The 25,791-nt window shown below is 44.5% G+C and overlaps 1 protein-coding gene across 2 annotated transcripts; it reads right to left on the bottom strand.

The window, feature by feature from the left end:
• Window positions 1-10,505: 10,505 nt before the first annotated feature.
• On the bottom strand, window positions 10,506-14,280 carry RAMAC (RNA guanine-7 methyltransferase activating subunit). Of its 2 annotated transcripts, none has more exons than XM_048482215.1 (4): window positions 14,156-14,280; window positions 12,959-13,105; window positions 11,781-11,945; window positions 10,506-11,177 (listed from the first exon to the last, which is right to left on the bottom strand). In XM_048482215.1, exons 2-4 carry the CDS (start codon window positions 13,093-13,095, stop codon window positions 10,979-10,981), a joined length of 501 nt encoding a protein of 166 aa, XP_048338172.1. In that variant the 5' UTR covers window positions 13,096-13,105; window positions 14,156-14,280; the 3' UTR covers window positions 10,506-10,978. The 2 variants fall into 2 exon arrangements, with proteins under 2 accessions (XP_048338172.1, XP_048338173.1); XM_048482216.1 differs by lacking the exon at window positions 14,156-14,280 and adding an exon at window positions 13,918-14,133.
• Between the last annotated feature and the right edge of the window lie 11,511 nt (window positions 14,281-25,791).

The following is a 25,791-nucleotide window of genomic DNA, read 5'->3' as shown; positions in this document are numbered from 1 at the left end:
TTAGGCTAAATGTTTCTTTGGGTTACTGTTGGAAGATCATGTATGCGAATATGGCCCTTGGCTAATAAACATTTATTACTATTACTATTACTACAATGGCAAACCACCTCTCAATTTCTCTTGCCTTGAAAACCCTACGGGGTCACCATGACTTGGCTGTGCCTTGATGGTGCCAAAAAACAAAACAAACTGCCCCTAATAGCTGCTTTTTCTTTTTTGTTCCGTACATCGGGAAAGTTTTGTGGGTAGTCCCAGGTCTAGCCAGTTAGCACATATCCATGGAGCGTGAGTTTTGTTTTCATTCCTTAATGGGCAGACCAGTTATATCAAGGTCTCATATTCTGACTTTTTAAAAAGGATTTCCGTTACAACTTTATAAAAAAAATGGGCAGAATTTGTGGGGTGGAAGACCCTATTAGACTGGCGCGTGGAACTGGTTATTTGAATCCATTCTAGGCACAAGATGCTTAATTTCTCGAACGTGGAAATAACAGAGACCGTAGGAAAGTCCAAAAGCAGTTTATTCCAGGTGATGCGAAGAGTAATTTCATTGTATAGAAGTGGTGATCTGAGCCAGAGAGCCTGTGATCCAGGACTTATATCTTTTAATTCCCCCGTTTCGCCCCACACCAAATGTCCATTGCAGTTTCTACTACAAAGCTACAAAGGACCTGGGAACCTTTCACACCTCTTTGAGGATGGGCTGGCGCCAGGAGATTGCTAACAGGAGATTGCTAGGAAGGGAAGAGGGAAACAGGAAAACAATTGCAAATCACACACAGCAAGACATCAAGATACTGACAGGCATGGTCCTGACACATGAAACGTCTGTGCCTTTGCAAACGCCTTTGAGTTATCTTCGTGATCACAAATAGGTTATGTAGAAACAAGGTGACAGAGAAGAAGAGTTTGGACCTATACCCCGCTTTTCTCAACCATAAGGGGTCTCAAAGTGGCTTACAAACTCCTTCCCTTCTCCCCACAACAGAGGTAGGTGGGGCTGAAAGTGTTCTGAGAGAACCGTGACTAGCCCAAGGTCACAGTTGAGAGAAGTGAGGTATAATTCCAAACTCCTCTTCTTCTACATTGTTTGGCAATGCACAGCGATCCCATCTGCAGACTCCTTGGGCATTGCAAGAGGTGGGTTATCAGTAAACCCTCGAATGCTCAGCAAACAGGCATCTAATTTGTTCACAACGCTGCCCCCAAATTGTAACTTTTAAAATAACCAGCAGTCACCCAGGGTTTGGTTGGTTTCACTGGCGTAATGCCCATTGGGCAAGGTGGGCAGCTGCCCAGGGCATCACCTTGTGGGGGGCATCAAAATGCTGGGTTCGTTTTTGGGTATTTTAATGGTTTTCCATTTTTGGCCTGCAGGGGGTGCCTAGTAAGTTAGCAGCACCAAATCCTTGAGCGTATCATCAGGAGACTGTCCTTATGCTACCCCCCAAGTTTGGTGAGGTTTGGTTCATGGAGTTCAAAGTTATGGACTCCCAGCAAAGGGGTGCCTCTATCCCCCATTGTTTCCAATGGGAGCTAATAGGAGATGGGGGGCTGGAGTGCTGAGGGTCCATAACTTTGGCCCCCCCTGAACCAAACTGCACCAACCCTGGGGGGTATCATTAGGGCAGTCTCCTGATGAGACCCTGAAAGTTTTGAGACTGTGCCTTCAGAAATGTGCTGCCCCCACAGTCTGCAAACCCCATTGACAGCAATGCAGAAACCCCAATGAAGCAAATGGAAAGATTCTTGGGCAAAATTCTGTGGATGTTCCTGCAGGGGGCGCAATTTTGGATGGTTGGTACCTGCACTTCAGGGTATCATCTGGAGATGATGGCACTCTGTTTGGTGCAGTTTAATTCAGGGGGTCTAAAGTTATGGACCCTCAAAGCTGCAGCCTCCCCATCTCCTTAGGAAGGGGTAAAGAATAACAAGGGATGGGGCACCCCCTTTGAGGGTCCATAACTTTGGACCCCCTAAACCAAACTGCACAAAACTTGGGGAGTAGCATAAGGACAGTCTCCTGATGATATGCTGAAATTATGGTGCTGATATGTCTAAAAAGGCACCCCCTGCAGGCACCAATGTCCTGGTGCAAAAAAAAATTTGGTCGTGGTGGAGTGGCCTCCCATGGGGGGGGGGGGGGCATCCAACTCAGTTTTTGCCCAGGGCTACAGTTTGCCCAGGGCTGCCTCGTTACGCCCCTGGTTGGTTTGTTTGAAACTTGTGCGTGGTGAGCAGAAGAACTAGTCTGTGGGCTTATTTGGGAACGGAATGCCTGGGTGGTTTGGAGCAGCGCCCTTGATCTAAGCAGAATCTACTAAACGTCATCCGCTGTCCAGCTGAATCAGAACTGATGCTTTCCAGCACCCCCCAAAGGCGCTGCCAGAGCCGAGACAACTTGCAACGCTGGCTGACCAAGCCTCGTGGCTTCTTTCTGAGCTAAAATAGTCTTATGATCTTTTCGTCTTTCAGGGCTTACAGCAAGGCTATCATCAAATTAGAGGAATTCTAGGATGCAGCCTCAGCCGCACTAGACTTCAGCAAAAGCCCTACCGTTGAACTCTATGGGGCTATTTCTGAGTCAACACAGACTTTTAATCGTTGTGTTACTAAATCTGCATTCATTTGTGTAAATATATTACAGGAATTCTGAAAGTGGTCTGTAGCTCACACAAGGCTGTGACGGGTGAGGCGATAGCTTAGCCAGCATGGGGTAGTGGTTAAGAGCAAGTGGATTCTAATCTGGAAAACTGGGTTTGATTCCTCACTCCTCCACATGAGTGGCAGAGGCTTACCTGGTGAACTAGATGTGTTTCCGCACTCCTACATTCTGCTGGTTGACCTTGGGCTAGTCACAGTTCTCTCAGAACTCTCTCAGCCCCACCTACCTCCCAAGGTGTCTGTTGTGGGGAGGGGAAGGTAAAAGGAGCTTGTAAGCCACCTTGAGTCTCCTTACAGGAGAGAAAGGTGGGGTATAAATCCAAACTCCTCTTCCTCTTAGAAGTGTGGTATAGTGGTCAGAGTGTTCGACTAGGACACAGTGATTGAGATTCGCTGTTGCCATGCAATGTGCTTTGGGCTAGTCAGCCACTCTTCGCCTAACCTACCTTGCAGGGTTATAGTGAAAACAGAGGGAGGGAGAGCCTTGGAGGAAGGACGTGGGGGGCGGAACGCACTGACCAAGCCTAGAAAACCCACAGCAGCCAGTGAGTGAACTGGGAGAGTGAAGGGGAGAATGCCTCCTTGAAGAAGGCACCGACCATCTTGCAATTTTTATAACTGCTTCTGTTCAATATGAATACAACTGGAAACACCTTTTCCAATGGAGTGAAAGTTTTTAACCGATCGGTGAACGAGCCAGATCAACACATCTTTATTAAATTAAAGGAAGCTACTAAAAGAATTTTAATTTCCCCTTCCAATTAAATACATTTGGTTCGTCAAAAGCTCCCAGTATTTGCCAAGTTGTAATCATTTTCCGCAACGTTGCGGGGGCTGGGGGGGGAGAGAGACTGTTATCTTTTGCAGTGAGGCAAAACTAATACCCTGTAATTACTGTGAGAGGCTGGCAGATCCCCTCTGCCATGGCAGCCAAGCAAGCGTGTCGGGGCGGGGGAGAGGCTCTTCAGCAAATGGGAATGCAAAAGTGTTGTGAAAGCTCTTGCAAATCCCCCATTGTGCTAAATTGGTGACTCCGTCAGAGATGCCTCCAGTCATTTGCTCTCAGAGAATCCAGGCAGCCTCCACAAGCACTGATTCCATCCAGCGACTGCAGCGTAAGCTCTCTTGCCCTCTCTGACTCTGGCACTGTTCTCAGGGAGAGCCTTTCAGAATTCATAATAGAAAGCCATATCTTAATGCTCAGATCCAGGCTGCGTAGGAAGCCGCTCTCCGAGACGTTTGGCTTAGGGGGAGACGCTTCTTCAAATCTGGAATTTGCCAGCTTTCCCTGTCTTTCTCGGTCTCTCAGCGTGGTATAGTGGTTAAGAGCAGGTGGATTCTAATCTGGAGAACCGGGTTTGATTCCTCACTCCTCCACCTGAGTGGCGGAGGCTTATCTGGTGAACCAGATGTGTTTCTGCACGCCTACACTTCTGCTGGGTGACCTTGGGCTAGTCACAGAACTCTCACAGCCCCACCTACCTCCCAAGGTGTCTGTTGTGGGGAGAGGAAGGGAAAGGAGCTTGTAAGCCCCCTTGAGTCTCCTTACAGGAGAGAAAGGCGGGGTATAAATCCAAACTCTTCTTCTCTCTCTCTAGCCCTGTTCACAAGTTACACTGAATACACATAACATTCTGTATGTACATGCATATACCTGTTAGTAAGAAAGCACCAACATATGTTCACTTTCTGAATGAAACCGGGTACCGTACCTGGATAAATGTGTGGTTTCAATCTCAAGTTCAGTTGTGCATGCACTGAACGCAACATGGGAATTTCTCAACATGTGTGTAAAAATCAAGCATGCACTGTCCATAGGTGTCAAACTCACACCCCTCCAGATGCTATGGACTACAGTTCCCATGATGGGAAGAAGAAGAAGAAGAAGAAGAAGAAGAGGAAGAAGAGGAGGAGGAGGAGTTTGGATGTATGTCCCCTCTTTTTCTCCTGGAGGAGACTCAAAGGGGCTTACAATCTCCTTGCCCTTCCCCCCTCACAACAAACACCCTGTGAGGTGGGTGAGGCTGAGAGCGCTCCGGAAAGCTGTGACTAGCCCAAGATCACCCAGCTGGCGTGTGTGGGAGTGTACAGGCTAATCTGAATTCCCCAGATAAGCCTCCACAATTCAAGCGGCAGAGCTGGGAATCAAACCCGGTTCCTCCAGATCAGAATGCACCTGCTCTATGCCACTGCTGCTCTGTAGTCCAAAACATCTGGAGGGTCGCAAGTTTGACATCTGTGCTGGTGTATATGCATTCACTGTAGCCTGTGAACACAGCTTCTGTTTGTTTGAAAGGAAAGCATGTTTCATTCCTCGGTGCAATGGTTTGACTGTCAGACTAGGAGCTGGGAGGCCCATGTTCACTTCTCCCCACAGCTATGAAGCCTTTGGGGTGACCTTGGGCCAGTCACTTCCTGTAATCTACCACACAAGGTTGTTCCAGGTGTAAAGATTCCCTCTAAGACCTTCCTCTCCCCATGCAGACCCAGACTAAGCATCCCTGTAATAAAGTATTTCTATTTTTTTTAACTGTCCAGAAAGCCCAGGGGGAAAATAACCTGTGCCAAAGAAATTATAGAATGTATTCTTCATTCCCATCATGACCTTTCTGAGTGTAGCTCCTCCTGTGTCCTTTTGATGAGACATCAACTGGCTACCGAGTGAAAGGCAGTCTTGCTAAATCAAAGTGCTGCAAAGCTATTGTAAAGCTGCCAAAAGGCATTCTACTAGAAATGCAGTTGGGTGCATGGAAATACTTGCTTTAATTGTAGGCAGTTTGTGACTTGGATCAGCTCTACACTTTCCTTCCCCCTTAAGCGCATTAGCAGAGTGCCGGCAGTCTCTGAAGGTTTATGTTACATCAGAATGTACTGTCTAGGGCCCCTTCCGCACATGCAGAATGATGCACTTTCAATACACTTCGCAGCTGGATTTTACTGTACAGAATAGAATCCACTTGCAAACAATTGTGAAAGTGCATTATTCTGCATGTGCAGAAGGGGCCGATTCCCAGCTGGAATGAACTGTTTTGGGTTTTTTGGGCGGTGTGGGTATGACCTGGTAGTTTTAGCTCTTAACATTTTGCCCACATCTGTGGCTGGCATATTCAGAGGCAGCCCGTTACATCAGGATGTTTACAAGAAACATTCCTTTGGGGAAGAATTTGTCCCCAGCGTTCTATCCTCCTGCGCAGAGTCTCCTTCCTAGCAACAAAGGCAGATACATCATGAAATGGGGTCCCCAGAGAGAGTGGTATGGATGAGGTAAGTGGTTAATGCAGAACTAGGGTGGGGATGAGGATGAGAGAAGCCTATGACGGCAAGCCGTGAGCAGGAGATGCTCTGGCTGAAATCTCACCTTGGCCATGAATTCAGTGGTTGGCAAAACGCCACATACCCAGCCCACAGCCTGTGCAATATGACAACGTCGGCTTGCATTATGAGGCTGATATTAAATATACTAAACTTAGGGTGAATGTATAAGGTTATAGCTAAAAATAAAAGAGCCAGTGTTCTGCAGAATCGTAGAATCATAAAGTTGGGAGACCTCAAGAGCCATCAAGTCCACTCCCCTGCCATGCAGGAACACACAAAGAAGAGGAGGAGTTTGGATTTATATCCCCCTTTCTCTTCTGCAAGGAGACTCAAAGGGGTTTACAGTCTCCTTTCCCTTCCCCACCCCCCAACAAACACTCTGTGAGGTGGGTGGGACTGAGACAGCTCCGAAGATCTGTAACTAGTCCAAGGTCATTCAGCTGGCATGTGTTGGAATGCACAAGCTAATCTGGTTCACCAGATAAGCCTCCACAGCTCAAGTGGCAGAGCGGGGAATCAAACCTGGTTCTCCAGATTAGGGTGCACTTGCTCTTTACCGCTATACCATGCTGGCTCATTCCCAACATACATTCATCCAGCCTGTTGAAAAACCTCTAAAGAAGAAGACTCCACCACTCTCCCAGGCAGTGAATTCCACTGTCTAACAGCCCTGACAGTCAAAAAGTTTTTCCTGATGTTTAGGTGGAATCTCTTTTCCTGCACCTTGCAGAGTCTTAACAGATTTATAATGGCATCATAAGCTGACTTCATTGGCTGCATGGAGGGTACCCTCTAGTAGGTTGCAGAGAAAAAAGGATTGGTGGGGATAAAAAGGTGATGAAACGCAAGAAGCCCAGCCTGTGACCTCTGTATGCCAGGCTCAAGTAGTGCAGAGACCTTTCACATGGGTAATAAAGCTTAGGATTGCCAAGTTAATGTGTGAGGGGAACATGTGGCAGAACAAATAGAATCAAACTCTGACATACCATAAACTCACAGGCAAACCTACACAAAGTTACTCCTGTCAAAACGTCTTGAAATCAATGAAATTAGACTGCAGCAACTCCGCATTTGATTGCACTGATGCAACGGCTTCCTCTCATACTGAGAAAATGTAGGGGAAATTGCATGTATCGTTACATTAGAATAGAATTTATTATTACAGCCTTTCGGCCAGCCGTTAAAACCAGAATCAGAATACATAAAGATACGTAATATTCCAATTGTGCAGAGATCCAAGGTGTGAGGTCAACACATTAGATATCATTCACTTAAGCCATTATTACAAGTTTTATCATACAATCCGGTTCTCTATCTTAATAATAATCTTTGCTTATTGTACGCCAGCGTACAAAATTTGGCTGTATCTTTTTTTCTTTAGCCTTTATTTGGCATAAAAAAATATTTGGCTGTATCGTTACATTGATATTTCATCCTCATGAGACTCTAGATAGCGTACATTAGGTTCATCCTCTCTGGCAGTTCCAGCCTAGCCTTTCCTACCCAAGGAATGCAGGATGGTCTACAAGGGTTTTCCTTCTGTTTTATCTGTATGACAATTCTGAGAGGTACGTGAGGCTTAAGGGAAGTGACCAATTAAAAGTCAGCCAGCAAGCACCTAGTGTGGGGGTCTTCCGGATTTTAGTCCGATACTCTGAACTGTGGGTACTGAAGGAGGTGGTTTTTGACACCTGTTGCTGCTTGTGGATTTTTGTTGTATTATCGCATTGGCTGTTTTTATTGTTCGCCACCCTGAGCCCTGTGGGGGAGAGGGGGATATAAACTGAAATATAAATAAAACAAATAAATAAACCCTTTGCCAGGTTTGGTTGTCCACTAGGTGTTGATTAGAGCCAGACTTGTTAAGCTTTGGCAAGGTGGTTGCACCTTTTCAGACACACCTGGGGAAAATAACATTTGTACGTCCCATATGAAAAAAGTGTCCCCGTTACCGGTGACAAACTACTTTGCCTTCATGATCGTCATAAATGGGATGTGGAAGGCGCTGATCTTCCCCCGGAACATTCGTGACAAACACAAGCAATCTGGCCTGGGGTTTTTGTGCCAAGGAAAAAGGTGACGGCAATTCTAACTCGCATCAACCATTTTGGCCCGGAAATGGAAGTTCTATTTTGCCTTCGTTTTTGGATTTCGTCCGCTTTATTGTTCACACCATTGCCTTGGCTGGGAAACAAGCTCATTAAAGGCCACTGCTGCCTGGCACTGCTAGCAAGAGGCATTCCATGATTTTCAGTCCAAAACACTCACCGCATCTCTCCTCCCCCATCCTTCTCTAATTTTATCTTCTTTGCTCTTCCCTGTAACAAGCTGCATTGCTCTTAACCAAAAGAGTTGGTCCTTATCCTTGGGTGACTCTGGGCCATCTCACTTATCACTCAATACCCCATGCCGGCATCTGGCCACCTGCTCCTTCCAGTGTTATTTGAGGGGAACGCACCTTCCGCACATCCAGAATAAAGCACTTCCAATCCACTCTGCAGCTAGATTTTACTGTGCGGAATGCCAAAATCCACTTTTCAAGCAATTGTGGAAGTGGATTGAAAGTGCATTATTCGGCATGTGCAGAATAATGTTCCTGTTCACCTCCAGGTGTTTTGGGGGCGTCCTCACTGTCGTTTGGCATCTGGAGGTATCTACCTCATTTCCATCTTTGGGATCTGACCGTTCTCCAAGCGAAGGACATGGCCAGCCAGTCGAAGTCTTCTGTGTGCAATGATAATATGGAGTTTGCACATGCCGCTCCTTCAGATGTCCCAATATTTATTAGAGGGCCAGCTGAACTTTTTTCCTGCACTGTGCAGAGGAGGTTGAGAAAATGGCATAAAAAGGCCTTCTGCCGCCGCAGATGAGCTGATTAGCTAAAACTGCCGAACAGAAGGGTTGCAGTCCCATGTAACAGTGTGCCATTGGGTAAGGATTAGAATGCCAGATTTAAGTAATCTGTCTCGTGTCAATCAAACTACTTCACTTGGGCAGAGTGTACTATGCTACTAACAGTAATATTCCACAAATAACTATTGCCAGTTCAGACTTTCAGCCCTTGTCTAAATCTGTGGTGCAGCTGCAGACTCTTATCTAGTGAACCTGAGTAGTTTCCCCTCTCCTCCACATGAAGCCTGCTGGGTGACTTTGGGCCAGTGACAGTTCTCTCAGAACTCTCTCAGCCCCACCTACCTCACAAGGTGTCTGTTGTAGGGAGAGGAAGGGCAAGGAGCTTGTAAGCAGGTGAGAAAAGTGGGGAATAAATCCAAATTCCTCCTCCCCTTCATCATCTGCTTCCGTTCAGCAAATAATAGAGCCCAGCTGCCCATCCCCAAAACATTCAAGGAGGTAACAGGTTAAGTATTCTCTATCCTACATGCTCTTTACACATGCAAATGCTTTGGACTGTGAAAGGAAAAACTACCAGAATCCAAACAAAGGTTGCCAAGACAACCACAAAATTATTTTTGAGAAGGGAAAAAACCTGGACCAATTAAAATAGCCACCATAATTCAAAACCTAGGATGGAAAGGCGTGGGACTTGCTCTGTCCTCAACTTTACCCTCCCACACATTTTGAAAAGACATAGAAATTAATCTAGATCTTGTTCCTTTTCCAAAAAAGCATACAAAGAATGTAGAGATAGCATATGTCGTGCCACTGAGGAATGGTTTTGTCAGGGAACTTTAAGCTCAGGCAGAAGTTAGGTTCCATCCAAGTGGCTGCAGGATCAAATCCCTTCCTATACCCTATCTCACAAGAGATGTTAGTAGATTGTATATTCCTCCATCACAGAACTCAACATGCTGGAACTTCTTTGTTGTGGAATACTCCCCAGAGTCCTAGTGCCTACACATCCCTGCTCTCCCCATCCGTTTGAAAGTGTAATGATAGTCATTCAATGAACTATAAATGTTCTTGCATCAAACTACCATGACAGCCAGCGTGGTGGAGTGATTAAGAGCAGGTGCAGTCTTACCTGGAGAACCAGGATTGATTCCCCGCTCTGCCACTTGAGCTGTGGAGGCTTATCTGGTGAACTAGATTAGCTTGTGCACTCCAACACATGCCAGCTGGGTGACCTTAGCCTAGTCACAGTTCTTTGGAGCTCTCTGAGCCCCACCTACCTCACAGGGTGTTTGTTGTAAGGGGGGAAGGGAAAGGAGATTGTAAGCCCCTTTGAGTCTCCTTACAGGAGAAAAAGGGGGATATAAATCCAAACTCCTCCTCCCCCTTTTCCTCTTCCTCTTCAATAATTCACAAAATAATGGTTTTGACACAGTAAAAATGAATGCTAGTTGAATAGAACAGCCTTATATTATTGACAACAATTGAACTTCCAGCATGTGGACATGAAAGATGCTGGCAAGACCTCACAGAAAAACTATGGAGATTCCCTCCATATCCACATGCAGAAATGAAGGATTGTGGCCCTGTTTCAGTAAGTTGTTGGGTTTGCCACGCTGAATCTCAACAATGCTGCCCAGATGTATAAAAAACACCCACATGTGGAATAACGAAACTGGAAAACATAAGCTTATTTATTAGCAGTAGCTAAATACAACCTGAATGTTTCTCTCCCACGACTAAAGATTAAAATCAGCAGTACGTCTACCCACTAGTAACAACCAGATATGAATCAGGATTTCAGAAAGAGCAGTTCGGCCCTTGTCAGATTTGCCTGACACAAACGCTATTTCTTTTTCCCCAGATCCATTAAATACTAGTGACACAAAAACAGGAAGCAGAAATTAACAGAAGGGTAGTGAAATCAGTGTTATCTTTTGCATGTCAGTTTCAAAACATCAGCTACCCTTTGCTAAACATGCATTGCAGAAATACATCAGCGGGTTTGCATTAACCCTCGCAACAAACCCATTATACACAAACTCAGAATCTAAACCTGAATAAAATTGAGATTCATGCCTGACAGAACCAAACAGAAAGATCATAATACTGGAAATACAACTGCAAGTCATCGCATCAATGGGCCCTATCAGTAATGACCATACTGGGGTCCCGGAGAGTAAGAACTGTAACCGTACCGGGGCGCCCGGCCGTGCTGGGAATAAGACGACTGTCTCTGTTGCTGGTAACTGTTGCCCCAGCCTCTTTCTTGCCACTGACTAGATCGATACCCGCCTTGCTGGTCATATCTGTCCCCTCTGCCTCTGAACTGTCTGTTATCTCTGAACCTAAAGAAGCGGAACACAAAACAGCACAAACATTACAAAATTCACGCAGCACCTTCCAAACAATTCAGACTTTTCAAAGCACATCACATATATTGCGCAGATAACCTATGCACCAAACCAGCCCACCCAAGGCCCAACGAAGCATCCAAAGGACACTAATTTCTAGGCTGTTTCTGGAAAACCTTGTCCTGACACAGCCACGAGTAAGATCACTCCCTCAAGGAATGTTGGGGGAAGAGCAGCAGCCTTCTGAAACAGATGTCTTCTTCAGACATTTCCAAGGCACCAGTACCCACATTCTCTGCAGAATAGCTCTCCAGTTCAGAGCTGATGCAGGATTCTACAAGTTGTACCCTTCGAAGGTGCAGCCCACCAAAGGGAAACACTCCAGGAGCTGAAACTGACCCTGTCCTACCCCACCCACCAGGTAGACAAGGAAAACCTCTTAGTTTATTCTTCTAGAGGATAACCTCCCTGCCCAACTGAGTGTTTTGCTTTGAATAGTTATGCTCAAACTCTCATCATTTTGCTATGATGCCCAAAATGTTTTTATTTTCTTTCTGTGAGACTAAGAAACCTATTTTGACAAAACAGAAACAGTACCGATCTCGACCACCCGATCTGCTTCTCCAGTCTCCTAGTAGGGGAGGTTGGCCTTCAGGACGTTGGACGTATTTTTGATATTCCTCATCTTCCGATGAAAATCGATGGACAAACATCTTTTCGAAATTCTGAAGGATCTCGAGTGTGGAAGGCACTCTGCGTTCTCTGATGAAAAGACAAAAACAAAAAAGCACCACCTGAGTTTGATGAAAAGTTTCTTATTGATGTCAGTTTCAGGGCTACAACTGTTGACCAACTGGATTGACAGGATGGGTTAGACAAGACTGCACAAGCAACATTTGAGCTTCATTCTCCCAAGCCTGTAGCAAGAGCAGCTTTTCTCGGATCTTGGCAGTTGTTGCTTTCTTAGGTCTTTGCCGTGTGCAACCTTCAGTAAAGTATGCAAAGTGCCGTCAAGTCGACTCCGACTTCTGGCAACCCAGTAGGATTTTCAAGGCAAGAGATTGTCACAGAGGTGGTTTGCCAAACTCTGCAATAGCAACCTTGGGATTCCTTGATGGTCTTCCATCTAAATATGAACCAGGACCAACCCTGCTTAGCTTCTGAGATCGATCAAGATTAGCCTTGGCCATCCGGATTTCAGCGATTGTGGACAGCTCCCTTATGCAGTCACCCGTGGTCTGTACCACTGCTGCCCATTCAAGTTAAAACATTCCATCAGTGGCCTTCTGAAGGATTAATGACCTCAGAATAGGTTGGATCCAGCCACATTTTTTACTCCATCTGTTTACTCTGTCCCTTATTGTTTTCGTACACACAGGTCCCAGTATCACAATAGACAACAGACTTTTTCCTGCCTTTTTCACTAGCAGAAAAGTTGGCTGGATGCAACCCTGTTTCTGGAGACACCTCTTAACAACGAAGAGAGTGTTTTAGACAAGCAGCATCCGTTCCCAATCTACTCTGCAATGCAATTATACAGGCATAAGGTTTTTTCCAAGCTTTGTAGCGATCATGAAAAGATCTGGTTTGCCTGTTGTGTGTCCACCTGCTCAACTAATACACTACAATTAAAGAAGGAAGACACTAGTAATTACAGGGGCAACACATTGTTTTGCACTGATTTATGGATCTGCAGCCTCCATTCCCCACAATACAGCCCTGTGACTCCCCACCAAAAGGAAAAAAATCACAGCCCAAGGGGGAATGTTACAGACCTGTTTAACCAATCTTCTACTACGGGAGGTGGAGCTGCAGGGCTGTTGACGTATTCCTGATATTCAGCGTCATCTGATGTAAACCGATGAATAAACATCTCCTCATAACGCTGAAGGATATCAGGAGTAGAATCCATTCTGAAATCTCTGCAGATTCAAAAAGTTACTTCACAATCTTTTAAAACATCAACAATCTGTGTAAATCAGCTTTTCCCAGTTTGGCTAAGCCATCAGGAATTGCTGGAATTTTGAGAGGGAACAGTGAACACAACCAAAAAGACTTTTCCAGGGGCCAAGGTCAATGACAATGAGTTGGGAAGTTTTTTTCCTACAACAGAAATAGCTGCATATGAATTGGCACCTGGAGGTTAGCAACCCTGTAAATGAATGCCAAGATAGTGGCATATACACAGATTATGAATGAGAGATTCAACATTGCAAGCATGCATGCCAATCAAACTTATTTATCAGCCTCAATCAAACTGGAATACTGGGCAATATAAGACAATTTCACAGCCCCATGTTCCAAGGGCCAAATTAATCAATATCCCAGCCCCAGATAGCATCCCCTAAGTATACATTCACAAACCTTCACAAATAAGGCAGATTCCATATTGCCAACCTCTGCACCAATTACACTCACATGTAAAACAAGGAATTACAAACTTCACATTCCAAAAGGAAATATAAACATTGTGCAGAGGGGACAATTAGCAGGAAAATACCAGGCTTCTCTTTAAGGTGCTATGAAGCAATTTCACAGCCTAATGCATGGGGGGCAAATTACTCAACAACCCAGTCCCAGGTCTGAATATGGGCTTAAACCCCTATACACACATTTACAAGCCTTCACATGTTATGAATGAGGCACAGATTCCATATTGGACGCATACGCACCAATAAAAATGGAATGCGTGGTTCTGCATTCACATGTAAAGCATGGGAGTTGCAAAACTTACATTCAAGAGGAAATATACAAATTGTGCAGAGGAGGGGACAACTAGCAGGAAAAATACATGGCTATAAGGTGCTATGAGGCAACCTAAGGTTTGGGGGTCAAATAAATCAATATGAATCAATATTCCAGCCCCATTTCTGAGTATGGGCTTCAGCCCCAGTCTCCCGGCTGCAAGAGAGGAGCAGACAGATGCTCCGCTGCCCACACAATGCCCGGGGAGAGGAAAGAAGACGACTCGCCTCCCATGCGACCGGACCTCCTCCACGCGTCCCTTTCCGCCGCAGCTCCTGACTTCCGCCTCCTTCCAGCTCCGCCCCTGAGGGCGGGGCCTTGAAGGCGGTGGGCGGGGCCTTGCCGTCCAAAAGGGCGGGCTCGGAGACCGTTGGCTCGGCCTGAGGCGGCGGAAATGGCGCTGCCTGAGGGCAATAAAGGGACGCTCCGTGCGGGCGAGTAAACGCTCGCCGCCGTTCCTCACCACGCAAAAAAGTCACCTCTTACCGCACTCTCTGCCATTTAGACACATTACTAGGCGTGTGGTCTCTTGAGCATGCGCAGAGTGCCTTTGCAAACCGCCCCAAAGTTTCTTGCCTGTGACTGGACGGCTCTTTGCATCCCCGGAGTGTTTTTACCTCGCAAATAACCACCTCACTCCTTTATTCTGATGCTTGATAATATGGCCAAGTTGGAAGTCACGAGGAGGGACAGGAGGACGCATCTTTTTAAAAAAATTTATTTATGATTATTAAAATGCCACCCTTCCCTTGAGGGGCTTCCAGCCTATCCATAAATGGGTGCAATGCAATAAAATCAGAGCAAAACAAAAGTGACCGTTCAGAACCGAGTCTAAAATGATGGCTGTAAAAATCCCCATAATTGCATATCCAGTGCCATGGGGAGAATGGAAATATGGAGAAAGGGGAAGCGACGGGGATGGGGGAAAAGCAGCTACCTCAGCCATATGACTTGTGGAAGTTGTGGCTTTAACCTGGCTGATGTGTTGTAATTACGTGTTTATATCTTGAAAACCACCTTGGGTATTGTGTGGAAAGACAGGGTTGCTAGGTTTGTCTGTTTCTGAAACAAACAAGCACAGTAAACTAAAGGGAGGTTTCAGTTTCCATACAATGCCTTTGAAAAGTTCCACTCAACAGTGACCTTTATTAGTTGCTTGGCTTTTAAAAATATGCTTTTGTACTGAAGATATTTTAAAAGTCTGTTTTCAGGCTCTTAGTGTCTCGGGCCCCTTTCTGCACATGCAGAATAATGCACTATCAACGTGCTTTGCAGCTGCGCAGAATAGCAAAATTCACTCGCAAACAGTTGTAAAAGTGGATTAAAATTGCATTATCAAGGTGGGATCCAGCAGGTTCTCACCAGTTCCCGAGAGTAGGTTACTAATTATTTGTGTGTGCCGAGAGGGGGTTACTAATTGGGTCTGGTTTTCCGTTAAAATTCCATTAGGTCAAAAAAATCATAAAAAAGTCCTGTTGTTTCCTATGTGGTTAGTGAAGGTAGAAAATGGGATAATTCTCCCTGTTGGGCTGTTTAAAAAACATGTTTTAGAAATATGGTAAAGTTCCTTGTTTAAGGAAAGTATCCTTCTTTTGATTTCTAGAAACAAAATTAAGTATTTGAAAGTATTAAGTATTTGACAGGCAGTCAATTAGAGGAGAAGTAGTTGTTTCTGTTGGCAGTAGACGATAGGACTTGCCATAATGAGTTTAAATTATGGGATACCAACTGGAAATTAGGAACTTTTTTTTTACAGTAAGAGTTTTTTACCGTAACAGAGAAATTATTAATGCCCCGGCCTTGGAATGCCCGTCCACACCCCCATCATGCCACGCCCAGCCCCATTGGCGCTACGCCACTGTTTGAATCCCACCACCATGGGAACCTGTTACTAAAATTTTTGGATCCCACCACTGATTATTCTGCATGTGCAGAAGAGGCCTCAGTGTTATCAGGACCAGTTTCTGAGCTAGACCTAGGATTCCAACTAATTTCCAATGCTCTGACCAGTTTTCCTGGTATTGGTTGAACTGGCATTCACAGCTGGCATTTTTTTTGTACTTCTGTTCATCACTTCGTCAGGCATGTGCCATTCTTCCAGCTGAAAAGATTGACTTTCAAAGTTTGCAAAAGGATTTTCCGTCCTCACAGAAATGGATCATTTGTGTTTATGCATCAATTTTGGTTCTGGGCATGGTCCCAGATTGAAAAAAAGGCACTGATAATGCACAGATGCAACAGAAATCCCCATTGAAGGAAAAATAGTTATACTTCACAACTGGATTTGAAAAGGTTGAATTATCTAGTTCAGAGACACAGCAGAGTTAACTGCAGGAAGAAATGACTGCTTGGAAGGCCAGAGAAGTAAATCATACTGAGCCACAACAGGCAACCTCATACAGTGGATGGGTGTCTTGGACTCTCAGGGCCCTCTAAATGGTTTAATTAATTTCTTTGTGACAACATGATAGCAGAGTCATGCCCTCCCCCCACCCGCCCCCCCAGCACACATCTTGGGAATTTCTGTCATAAAAACAGCATAGGTTCAATCAGACCTCAAAAGATTCGAGATAATTCACAAAACTCTGAAGTATTTCTGTGCATTTCATGGTTCTTGTTCTGAAATTCAGTCAAATTAGAGGTAATAGATACACTGTGCGCAGCATTCAAAATGCCAATTTAGCAAATCTGAATTCCGGAAAAACCGCCCACCAGCTCCCCCATGACATTTCCTGGAAACAAGATTATTATTTCCTCCATATAACATAAAGGCAAGTTTTTACAAACAGTTCAGATTTAAAGGTCAGTCTTAAGAGATGTGAGTGCAGCCAGGAGTATATACATCTGATTTAGGAACATAACTCACACAGATCAAGATGTATGTGGCCTAAAGCCCATATCACTGTGCTCCTACATGTGCAGACCCAAGAGCAAATGCAAGAACTTTGCTCAAGCTGTCAATAGATGGAGAGTGGAGGGTGGGTGGGAATGAAAACACCTGACTTCTCTAAACCCTTACAGAATAGTAAACTCCCTGCACAAACACCACAAGCCACAATGTCACAGCTGCAACTAGAGTTACACAGACAAGATACTTTGTACAGGTAAGCAACAAAATGGGAGACCTAATCTCTGATAAAAACTCTTGCCCCTCCTCTGTCCTTTCCACCAAAACACTTAAAGAAGATATGCAGGGTACTCTGGTGCCTATGGATCAAACAATGGTGACTATATGGGTAAAGAACCTTCCCTATTCAATGGGACAAAGTTTTGCATTCCCCCAAAAGGATGCAAGGTGAGTATGCAGTTTGCAGGAGATATCTTGAGTTTTTCATCCCTTTTTGTTTTCTTCCCCTTCCCCCCCCCAAAAAAAAAACAATGAAAAAGAATAGACATAAAGACAAAATATAATAGTGATGGTCAGTGGTGGGATCCAAAAATTTTAATAACAGGTTCCGATGGTGGTGGGATTCAAACAGTGGCGCACTTCCAGTCCCTATTGGGCAGGGAGGTTGCTTTAGTAACCCCTTCTCGGCACTCAGAAAAAAATAGTAACCCTTTCTAGATAAGTGGTGAGAACTGGTTGGATCCCACCTCTGGTGATGGTGGATTTTAAGTTTCTATAAATGGTTCTCAAGTATCAAAAAACCAGCCCATGCCATACGTTTAACTGTTTATAAAGTTGTATTGTCGAAGGCTTTCATGGCCAGAATCACTGGGGTGCTGTGTGGTTCTAAAGTTCTAAGCTCCTGAAACCATTGATTTACCAGAGGTGACTTTTATCTTTCCAGTGTTATAATATGAATCTTTTAGCTGTAGTAAGGTCATAGAGGGTCCATTTTTGTTGACCATCAGTAAACTTTCAAAAGACAGGCAAATACGGTTTCGGGATTATGGCCTTGCGAAACCGACCGGGGCATTCTGGCAAAAATTGATATGTATCATAACTTCTTCCCAGAAAAACAAAATGACTGAACATGTCCTATAGCATATGTTTAAGAGATGTGTCCAGTGAGTTGCAACAGCAACAGTCAGAAACTTTACTCATTCCTTTGCTCAAGAGTCACTGTGGTGTTTAGTATATCTTGAACCTAAATAACTCTCAGCTTAAGATCCATGGAAAGAGCAAGTATAAATTTAAGGCTGTATCCCAATGCTTTGACAAAACAGGGTACTCCAGCTTCTTATTCCATTCATTTCTGAGACTTTGCATATAATATTTTTAATCAGCATCCAATATTTATGAGCAAATACTGTGAGTTTTGTTTTCTGCAGTGCTCCTGGAAGCTGTCATCGAATCAAGATGGTCCTCTTGTTGATAAACTCTCCGTTGCAAGAATCTCCCCTTCTTTCTCAGGTCAAAGCAATAAGGAAACATAACTGCCTCTGCTGGCAAACTGGGGCATTTGCTCCCCTTGTCTCTCCCACTGTCAGATACTCAGGTTTTGATTCTCCTTTTAAAGGGCAGTGATGGCAGAACAAACAGGAAATGAAAAGAGAGTCTTACCAATTCCCTCTAGAACATGTAAGTATCAATATTGTTATCTCTTAAAACAAGTGAACAGCCATACATCAAGGTAGTGTGGTGCTAAGCATGTGTGCGGTTCTTTACTCAGGCATCCAAATAAGTATATTGTGTGCAGTGTTGTGTGTGTTGTCCCACTGTAATCCCAGCAAAACTCACATGTTCCTTGGAAGTCTCTGAATTCCTTTGTATAAGTTTCTGAGATCTGGGCCATGGAAGGCTCAGGTGTGAGAAGGAGCTGATGTCGTCTGTCTGTAGAGGTGCGCTTGTGCCTTTGGAATATGTTGGCAAGGGCAATGGTATCATGGTAGACTAATACTGATACTGCATGTTGCTTCTATAACCTGGGTCAGTCACTTTCTCACAGGGTTTTTATAATGTAAAATGGAACCAAGATGGAGAATTGATTTTATTGACTGATTGATTGGCATTTATAACCCTATATGGAAGTCTCAGGGTGGCTTATAAAATTAAAAACAACAAGGAAACATCATCACATAAAAGAATCATAAAACCCATAGTACTTCCCACCCATATGCCTTCTGTCACCCCAGACTAGCAGCTTCCAGAGGGGTCATCAAGTGACGTAAAAAGCCCAAGGCCTGGGTGAATAGGAAGATCTTTTCCAGATGCCATAACCCATAAAGGGTTAGCACCTGGCAGATTTCCACGTGGAGGCTGTTCCACAGCCTGGGGCCAGCCACGGAGAAAGCCCTCTGCACCTCAATGGGGGAAGGGACCACCAGGAGAGCTCCCCCACTCGCCCTCAGTACATGGGCAGGTTCATTTGAACTCTTTGAACATAAGAACATAAGAACTAGCCTGCTGGATCAGACCAAAGTCCATCTAGTCCAGCACTCTGCTACTTGTAATGGCCCACCAGGTGCCTTTGGGAGCTCACATGCAGGAGGTGAAAGCAATGGCCGCCTGCTGCTGCTGCTCCTGAGCCCCTGGTCTGCTAAGGCATTTGCAATCTGAGATCAAGGAGGATCAAGATTGGTAGCCATAGATTGACTTCTCCTCCATAAATCTGTCCAACCCCTTTTTAAAGCTATCCAGGTTAGTGGCCATCACCACCTCCTGTGGCAGCATATTCCAAACACCAATCACACGTTGCGTGAAGAAGTGTTTCCTTTTATTAGTCCTAATTCTTCCCCCCAGCATTTTCAATGAATGCCCCCTGGTTCTAGTATTGTGAGAAAGAGAGAAAATTTTCTCCCTGTCAACATTTTCTACCCCATGCATAATTTTATAAACTTCAATCATATCCCCCCTCAGACGTCTCGTCTCCAAACTAAAGAGTCCCAAACGCTGCAGCCTCTCCTCATAAGGAAGGTGCTCCAATCCCTCAATCATCCTCGTTGCCCTTCTCTGCACTTTTTCTATCTCTTCGATATCCTTTTTGAGATGTGGCGACCAGAACTGAACACAGGACTCCACTTGAAGAAAGTGTTGGATAAAAAATATGTATAACGAAATACACACATGAGCATTGTAGGAGCTTCCATCGCTAAGCGACACTGTGATTGGTGAACAATGGCAAAATTGTGCGAGGGTGGCTCTTTGTGTGGTTGCATTAGCTTTCCCTTTCTCATGATCTTGTTGTTTTGCTAACTTTGCTGCTGGGAATTTATAGGATAGCAATTGTGTTATGCTGACCAAGCTCTGGCAAAGCAGTTGCTTGTTGTGGCGGGACCAGTAGATCAACTTTCTACAAGTACAAATAGTCCTAGCTTTCAGAAAAGACAGGAGGGGTAAGATCAGCGTGGTGTAGTGGTTCAGAGCAGGTGCGCTCTAATCTGGAGAACTGGGTTTGATTCCCCGCTCTGCCGCTTGACCTGTGGAGGCTTATCTGGTGAACCAGATTAGCTTGTGCACTCCAACACATGCCACCTGGGTGACCTTGGGTTAGTCATAGTTCTTCGGAGCTCTCTCAGCCCCACCTGCCTCTCAGAGTGTTTGTTGTGGGGAGGGAAAGGAAAAGGGGCTTGTAAGCCCCTTTGAGTCTCCTTCAGAAGAGAAAGGGGGGATATAAATCCAAACTCTTTTTCTTCATCAACATCTGTGTACTCAGTTTGGATGCAGCTCTGAATGTGATTTGTTCTTTCGATTCTGCTGTATTGACTGTATCTAAAAATAATGCTTATCTCTTTATATTAAATGTTTCTATGGGACTATTACAAACTTCCTTAGTAAACACTTAGAAGTGAATTTGATCTCTCAGCACTAGAATTCAGGGCACATCTTAAGGTAAACAAGGAAATAGAAAATTGTAATTAACTACAGAGGGAGGTAGCTCTACTGATAGAACAGTATTCAAGTGTAAGCCCTACTTAATTTGGGAGGACTTACTTTTGAGTAAACATACATAGGACTGGACTGCATGGGTGTGATTTTAGACATACTGAGGATCTACTAAAATCCATCAAATTTACTCCTGAGCTATAAAGTTCCATAAATGTCACTGAAGGCAAATGGAGCATGCCTGGGAAACATAGCTGCTCTTTGCCCCAATCTTTCCTTTTTTTCCTTTGCAAAACTGGGGTTTGTTTACAACACGAATAGCAATGTTAAGTATTTTTGACACATACAAGGATTTATTTAGAAAAACATGACCTTTAGATAGGAGATTAGGAGGGCAATGAGGACGATCAGCATGTAGACTGAGCCCTAAGAGGAAAGATTGAGGGATTTGGGAATGTTCAGTCTGGAGAAAAGGAGGTTGAGGTGGGGCGTAAATATTTGGGAGGAGGGCAGGGAGTTGTCCTTGTTGGCAGCAGAGGACAGGATTCGCAATCATGGATATAATTTATGGGTGGAAAGCATTTGCATTTACTAGACGCACACACAGACATTTTAAGTTTTTTATAATTTTGACACAATATGAACAGCAAGTTCCTCAAAACTGATAACTTGAAAATCAGAAATGTTTACACAGACCAAAACAGTCACAGACACGAAAAGGATGACTAACTAACTCAAGAAAGCCCAGCCTCCTCTTTGCTTAAATTAGATTATATTATGTGTTGTAGCTGCTGGCACAATTTGAAGAACTCCATAAAGATCTGTGTAACCTCCTCCTTGTAGATTGTGTGTGTGTGAGAGAGAGGGGTGGGGGTTATTTGGCATTTTGGAAGTAGCTTTTAAGCAGATGGACGAAGCAACAGGAAGGATGAGCCAGTATAGCAGATGGACATGATCATATTCAAATACTTGGGTGAAGATTAGTCTCCCACTGTGGGAGAAATCAATACATTTTTGCAGCAAATTTTAATGAATAATCTTGATTACAATTATGACATTGTTTCATTTATGAGCAACACAATGGAAAAAATGACATAATCATAGAAGGGCAGTGTTATATTGTTTTCCCTGTGAATCAGAGGTTGCCGCAGAGAACAATATTTGTTATATCTTTGAAAAATCGATTTGGGATTAAAAACAAATATATACTACACGGCAAGTCTATATGGTTTTGCATGTGGTTCCATTAAGCAGCAGCTTTTCGATACAGTTGTTTTGTGCCAGACCGCAAAAGAGCAAACATGTTTTTTTTTTAAAAAAAAAAACACCTCTTCTCAATCTACTTGAATCAAAATGTGAGCACAATCTAACCAGGCTACTGCAACAAGAATGAGTCAGGATATGCGTGTGGTAAATCTGTTAACCAAATTCACTGTGGGTTTTCAAACTGCATTCAAGGGAGCTCTTGGAAAGCTTTTTAAAGGGTTTCTTCAATAAGGATCAATAAGAGCAGAGAAGCTTATTCACCACATGCAGCCTCCCATAAGAAGAAGAGAAGAGAAGAGTTTGGATTTATACCCCACCTTTCTCTCCTGTAAGGAGACTCAAGGTGGCTTACACCCACCTCACAGGGTGTTTGTTGTGAGGGGGGAAGGGCAAGGAGATTGTCAGCCCCTTTGAGGCTGCAGGAGAGAAAGGGGGGATATAAATCCAAACTCTTCTTCTTCTCTTACAAGCTCTTTTCCCTTCCTCTCCCCACAACATTGTGAGGCAGGTGGGGCTGAGAGAGTTCACTGTGACTACTAGCCCAAGGTCACCCAGCAGGAACGTAGGAGTGCGAAAACACATCTGGTTCATCAGATAAGCCTCTGCCACTCAGGTGGAGGAGTGGGGAATCAAACCTGGTTCTCTAGATTAGAATCCACCTGCTCTTAACCATTACACCAGGATGGTTCTCAAAGGGATGCCATCTTTGCTGCTTCAAAGGGATGCGTCTTGCCACCCCCACCCCTTCCCCACTGCCCAAGAGCAGCTTATGTTTCCTCCCATCCTCATTCCTCAGGGGTCGTTAAAGACAGCATGGCAAGCCGTGCATGTCTGCTAGGGATTCTTTAACGCCTTGAGTTTGGAAACTCCCGTTTAGGCCCAGAGAGCCAGTGTGGTGTAGTGGTTAAGGTGTCAGACTAGGACCTGGGAAACTCAAGTTCAAATCCCTTCTCAAACCATGGAAGTTTGCTGGGTGACCCTGGGCCACTCGCACATTCTCAGCCTTGACCCCAGCTAATATTTGTATGAGAGATCACCAAGGAATACTAGGGTCGTGATGCAGATGCAGTCAGTGGCAAACCACCTTCAAACCTTGTTTGCCTTGAAGCCCCTTTGGGGTTGCCATAAGTCAGCTGTGACTTGACAGCAAAAAAAACAAAAAACACCACCACCTGCCTTCAACAGTGCTGTGGAAATGCAGCAGGAAGGAGTGGTAGGTGGCATGGGTGTGTGTGTGTGAAGACTGTTCCCATACAAAATCCGCTGCCTCACCTTCCTAACTGTAGAGCCGGCTATGATCCCAGGATGCAGTGTGAAGGTGACTCACATCTAATATAATCTAATCAGTGCTCCAGGTTGGATGGGGTTAATGGGTACAGTGTCTCATCTGGACACTTTGCCTAGTCCAGATTTTTTTAAAGTTAATTTTCTGACATTTCCATCTGAAGAACATGAGCTCCAGAGTAGTAGTCAAAAGCATCAGTGGCAAGTAAAAATTATCTTGTAACTACTGGGGCTAAGACTATGGCATGGTGCTTAAAAGAGATAGGAAAAGTCACTATTCCTTCAAGAAAGTTGTTTTTGAACTTTGAAAAACCCTGTTCTTACTCCAGCTTTGACAGCAATCCTATGGAAACTCTGCAAGTATACACTCAGACTTGGTACACTACAGTATACACTCAGACTTGGCAAGACGCTTTTGAACATTTTTTTTGGTCATGACGAAACTGTTGATTTTTCCATTCATCTCTCCCGCAGCCCCATCTGGAAATATGGCAGCCTCACCGAGCTGAGGCCTTGGCTCTGCAGCTTGTTGAGGTTCTGGGAAGACAAGCAGAAGTTCCTTGGCATCAGCATGCAAAGAATTCTTGGAAGATAAGAAATTAAAATACTTCCTAGGAAGAGTAACCTGCTTCTAATTTCACAAAAAGCCTTGCAGGTGAGCAGTTGGAGGCTGAAAAAAAAAGAAACCGCCAGTTTCATAGTGCCATTATATACGCTTATGGTTTTTTAGGTTTTGCTTAGGTTTTTCTTTCAGGCCACACCTGGCTTATAGCAGCCCCAGAGGGTTTTCAACACAAGAGATGTTTGCCATTCCCTGCCTCTGCGTAGCAACTGTACAATTCCGTCGTGGTCTGTCATCCAAGTACTAACCAGGGCCGACACTGTCCGTGGTGGCAAACCTATGGCACTCCAGATGTTCATGGGCTACAATTCCCATCAGTCCCTGCCAACATGGCCAATTGGGCATGCTGGCAGGGGCTGATGGGAACTGTAGTCCATGAACATCTGGAGTGCCATAGGTTTGCCACGATTAGGTTCTGAGTTCTGATGAGATTGGGGTGCCCTTCAAAATAATGTGTTAAGTTCTAGTGACCTTGTCTCAAACAAGAGCATCATATTACTGGAAAAATACAGAAGAGGGCAGTCAAAATGGTCAAGGGAAAAAACAGCACATTATTTATAGAAAAAAGCTTTTTTAATGGCATGTTAGTTCACAAAAAAGGAATAGGGGGGGGTTCAAGGTCTGTAGAGGAGGGGGGGGATTTTTCTCCTCTTCTTGTAACACTAGAACATGCCGGGCACCCAGCGGAGGACTGGACAGACCAAACAGTTATGTGTGTAGTAGTTGTCACATGATATGGTGACAGCCACTAGAGTTGAAGTATGGATGGAGAACAGATTTAGCAATAGCTATGACAGATAAATATAGTCTCCATTTCAGCACAGACTGCCTCTAAAAGCAGGTTCTATGGATATTATGCGGTGAATGTGGCCTTCGTGCTTTGTTGGTTTCATGGAGGCATCTAGCTAGTCATGGTGAGAAACACGAAGCTGGGTGCACCTTTAGCCTAACCAAGAAGGGATCTTATGTTCTTACTGAAGAAACACAAGGCACTGAAAAACCTGAAAATAGGCATAACAGCAAATCAGGTAGCTGATGGTCACCTTATCCATTTGTAGGCAAACGTGATCCCAATACTTAACATCTTCCTTGTCAAACTGCAGAGCAGGCCAAACGGGCAATTTGCTTTAATATGCAGCAAGTCCAAAAGTCTGGCCTGCAAAGCAGACCCGGCATTTGACATTCAACATCTGGATATGTATATTTCCTAGGAATTACAAGTAGTAGTTTGCCTTTCCCGCTTCCTTTTACCTGGTCAGTTTCCTCCTAAGGATAAACTACTGGAGACTTTAAAGTGTGTTTGTTGTTTATTTATTTATTTATTTACAAGTTTGTGTGTGTGTGTGTGTGTGTGTGTGTGTGTGTGTGTGTGTGTGTGTGTGTGTGTGTGTGTGTGTGTGTGTGTGTGTGTGTGTGTGTGTGTGTGGAGTAAGAGAACGTGCACCCACATGAGAAATTGACAGCATTTAGATCAGTGATAAAGAATCTTTTCGAGACCGAGTGCCCAAATTGCAACCCAAAACCCATTTATTTATTGCAAAGTGCCAACACCACAATTTAACCTGAATACTGAGGTTTTAGTTTAGAAAAAACAGTTGCAACCATGCAACTCTTCAAATGGGTGAATCATGACCCTAGGAGGGTTTACTCAGAAGCAAGCCCCATTGTCAGCACTAAACCTGAAAGCTTACTCCCCGGGTAAAGGATCGTGACCTCTTCTGCTCTTCGCAAGATGAAAAAAAATCGTGAGGCTTCTAAATAAGCATTTTACCAGGGCTTACCTACACTGCTTCCCCAAAACTAGGGTCTTAGGTTTATCGTTAATACTTGAGCTCCATTAAAGCTGGATCAGACCATTTAGATGTGTGTGGGAGGTGGTGGGGGTGACTCAGGTGCCAGAGGTGGCACTCATAGCCCTCTCT

The sequence above is a fragment of the Sphaerodactylus townsendi genome, linkage group LG17, assembly GCF_021028975.2.
Source record: "Sphaerodactylus townsendi isolate TG3544 linkage group LG17, MPM_Stown_v2.3, whole genome shotgun sequence".
NCBI classification, from domain to species: Eukaryota; Metazoa; Chordata; class Lepidosauria; order Squamata; family Sphaerodactylidae; genus Sphaerodactylus; species Sphaerodactylus townsendi.
The sequence above is the reverse complement of the archived record's forward strand: the minus strand, read 5'-3'. Positions and strand labels throughout refer to the sequence as shown.

Coding starts and splice junctions, on each gene's coding strand:
- RAMAC (XM_048482215.1), bottom strand. CDS start 13,095: ATGGATTCTACTCCTGATATCCTTCAGCGTTATGAGGAGATGTTTATT. Junction 11,946..12,958: donor GTAGAAGATTGGTTAAACAG/GTCTGTAACATT, acceptor TCTTTTCATCAG/AGAACGCAGAGTGCCTTCCA. Junction 11,178..11,780: donor AGATCGGGTGGTCGAGATCG/GTACTGTTTCTG, acceptor CCGCTTCTTTAG/GTTCAGAGATAACAGACAGT.